The 1,543-nt window shown below is 66.9% G+C and overlaps 1 protein-coding gene across 1 annotated transcript in view; it reads left to right on the forward strand.

Annotated features, from left to right (window-relative positions):
- Nucleotides 1–1,543, forward strand: part of IQCE (IQ motif containing E) — a 20,175-nt gene that overhangs the window by 9,823 nt on the left and 8,809 nt on the right. Inside the window, exon 11 of the mRNA XM_015565155.1 lies at nt 271–488. Within this exon, the coding sequence (XP_015420641.1) occupies nt 271–488 (218 nt within the window). The remainder of the gene's footprint in view (nt 1–270; nt 489–1,543) is intronic.

Here is a 1,543-nt window from a genome sequence, read left to right on the forward strand (position 1 = left end):
GACTGAGGGCCCATGGCGGGCGCCCAGGCATCGGAGAGCAAATCGGGGCCGCCGCACTGCTGGCTGAGCAAGTAATCCTTTAACTTCACGTCTAGAAGCTGAAACGTAGAACTTTATGATGTGGGGCGTTTTAAAACCAAGCGTGTTGGGAAGGACAGGCCCAGAGGCGGCCCCGGGGCCAGTGGCCGAGCTTTTCTGGGCTGAAGGCGCTGGCGCCAGGGTGGGGAGGTCGCTCGGAGTGACGCTAACCCGTGCCTGTGCTGCCCCCAGAAGATCAGGTCACTGGAGAGCCCCCCGCCGCAGGCCCCAGACGGAGGCCGGTCCGACGCCCTGGCGCTCTGCGTGTCCAGCACGTGGGGGCACCGGCAGCCGCGCCCCGAGCCCCAGGAGGATGGCGAGCGCCAGGAGGATAGCGAGCGACTCCGGGGCGCCCTGCGGAGCCTGAAGGGCGAGCGGAAGGCCCTGCGGGCCCAGCTGCAGGAGAGAGAGTACGTGTCCCGAGCGGCGTCCACTCCAGTGTGTTCTCTGGGCTCACGCCGCTCATGGGCCGGGGGAGTGCTCAGCTCCCAGCCGCCGTGCAGGCTTGTAGGGGACTCTCAGCCTCTGTTCCGGCTGCGAAATGCAGGCGGCGTGAGTGTGAAAAGGACATTCGTTGGCCATATTGCATCATTGAGAGGGGCCTTTAGGGCTGTAGGGGGGCTTCCACGTTCTCCTTTAATCCTGTGCAGAGGCCACAGGCTCCGTCCGTGTTTATGACTCCATGTTCGCTAGTCCCCGTTCTGCGAGGGTAACCGAGCCGTGTGTCTTCTGAGGCCGCATCGCTCTCAGACCTGCTGCTGGGTGGCGGGGAGCCAGCACCCAGCACCTCGTCCCTGCCCACCTGGGAGCTGGTTAGAGATGCGGCACCTCGGGCCCCGCCCACCTGGGGGCTGGTTAGAGATGCGGCACCTTGGGCCCCGCCCACTGGGCGCTGGTTGGAGGCCGGGGCCCAGACCTCAAGTCTGATTGGTGTCCGCGGAGACCCCCTGGTGCGCGCGCACATCCAGGCCTGGGGAGGACTCCGGGCTGCGGTGGCTGAGTGCCCTGCTTCTGTGACAGCGGAGGCCACGCCCTGGCGCCGCCTGCTGCTGCCCCCGCAGTGGAGCCCAATAGCACATCAAGAGTGAGGTGCCCAGCTCTTCCTCAGTTAGAGTGTCAGGGAGCTAAACGCGAGGCTGGTCGCTTTGAGGCCATGACATCTGCGATGGCCTCCTGAGCTGCCGCGTGACAGGGCAACAGCTGCCCCCCGAGCCCTGCTGTGCCCGCTCTGCCCACCACCCACATGTGCGATCTCGGTCACACGGGTTTCGCGGGACCTCCGGCAGGTCTCCGAAAGCCCCGTCCTCAGCCCGCCACCTGTGGGACAGGAATGGCCACGTGCGCGCAGCTCCTGGGAGGTGCCTAGGGACGCCTGTGCCCAGGACGGTGAGGCAGGCCGGCGAGTCTGCCTGACTCCACGGCCCCTGCACCCGCTCCCGCTGGCGGCCGGTGCTCAGTGCACGTG

The sequence above is a fragment of the Myotis davidii genome, unplaced genomic scaffold (genome assembly GCF_000327345.1).
Source record: "Myotis davidii unplaced genomic scaffold, ASM32734v1 scaffold399, whole genome shotgun sequence".
Taxonomy (NCBI): domain Eukaryota; kingdom Metazoa; phylum Chordata; class Mammalia; order Chiroptera; family Vespertilionidae; genus Myotis; species Myotis davidii.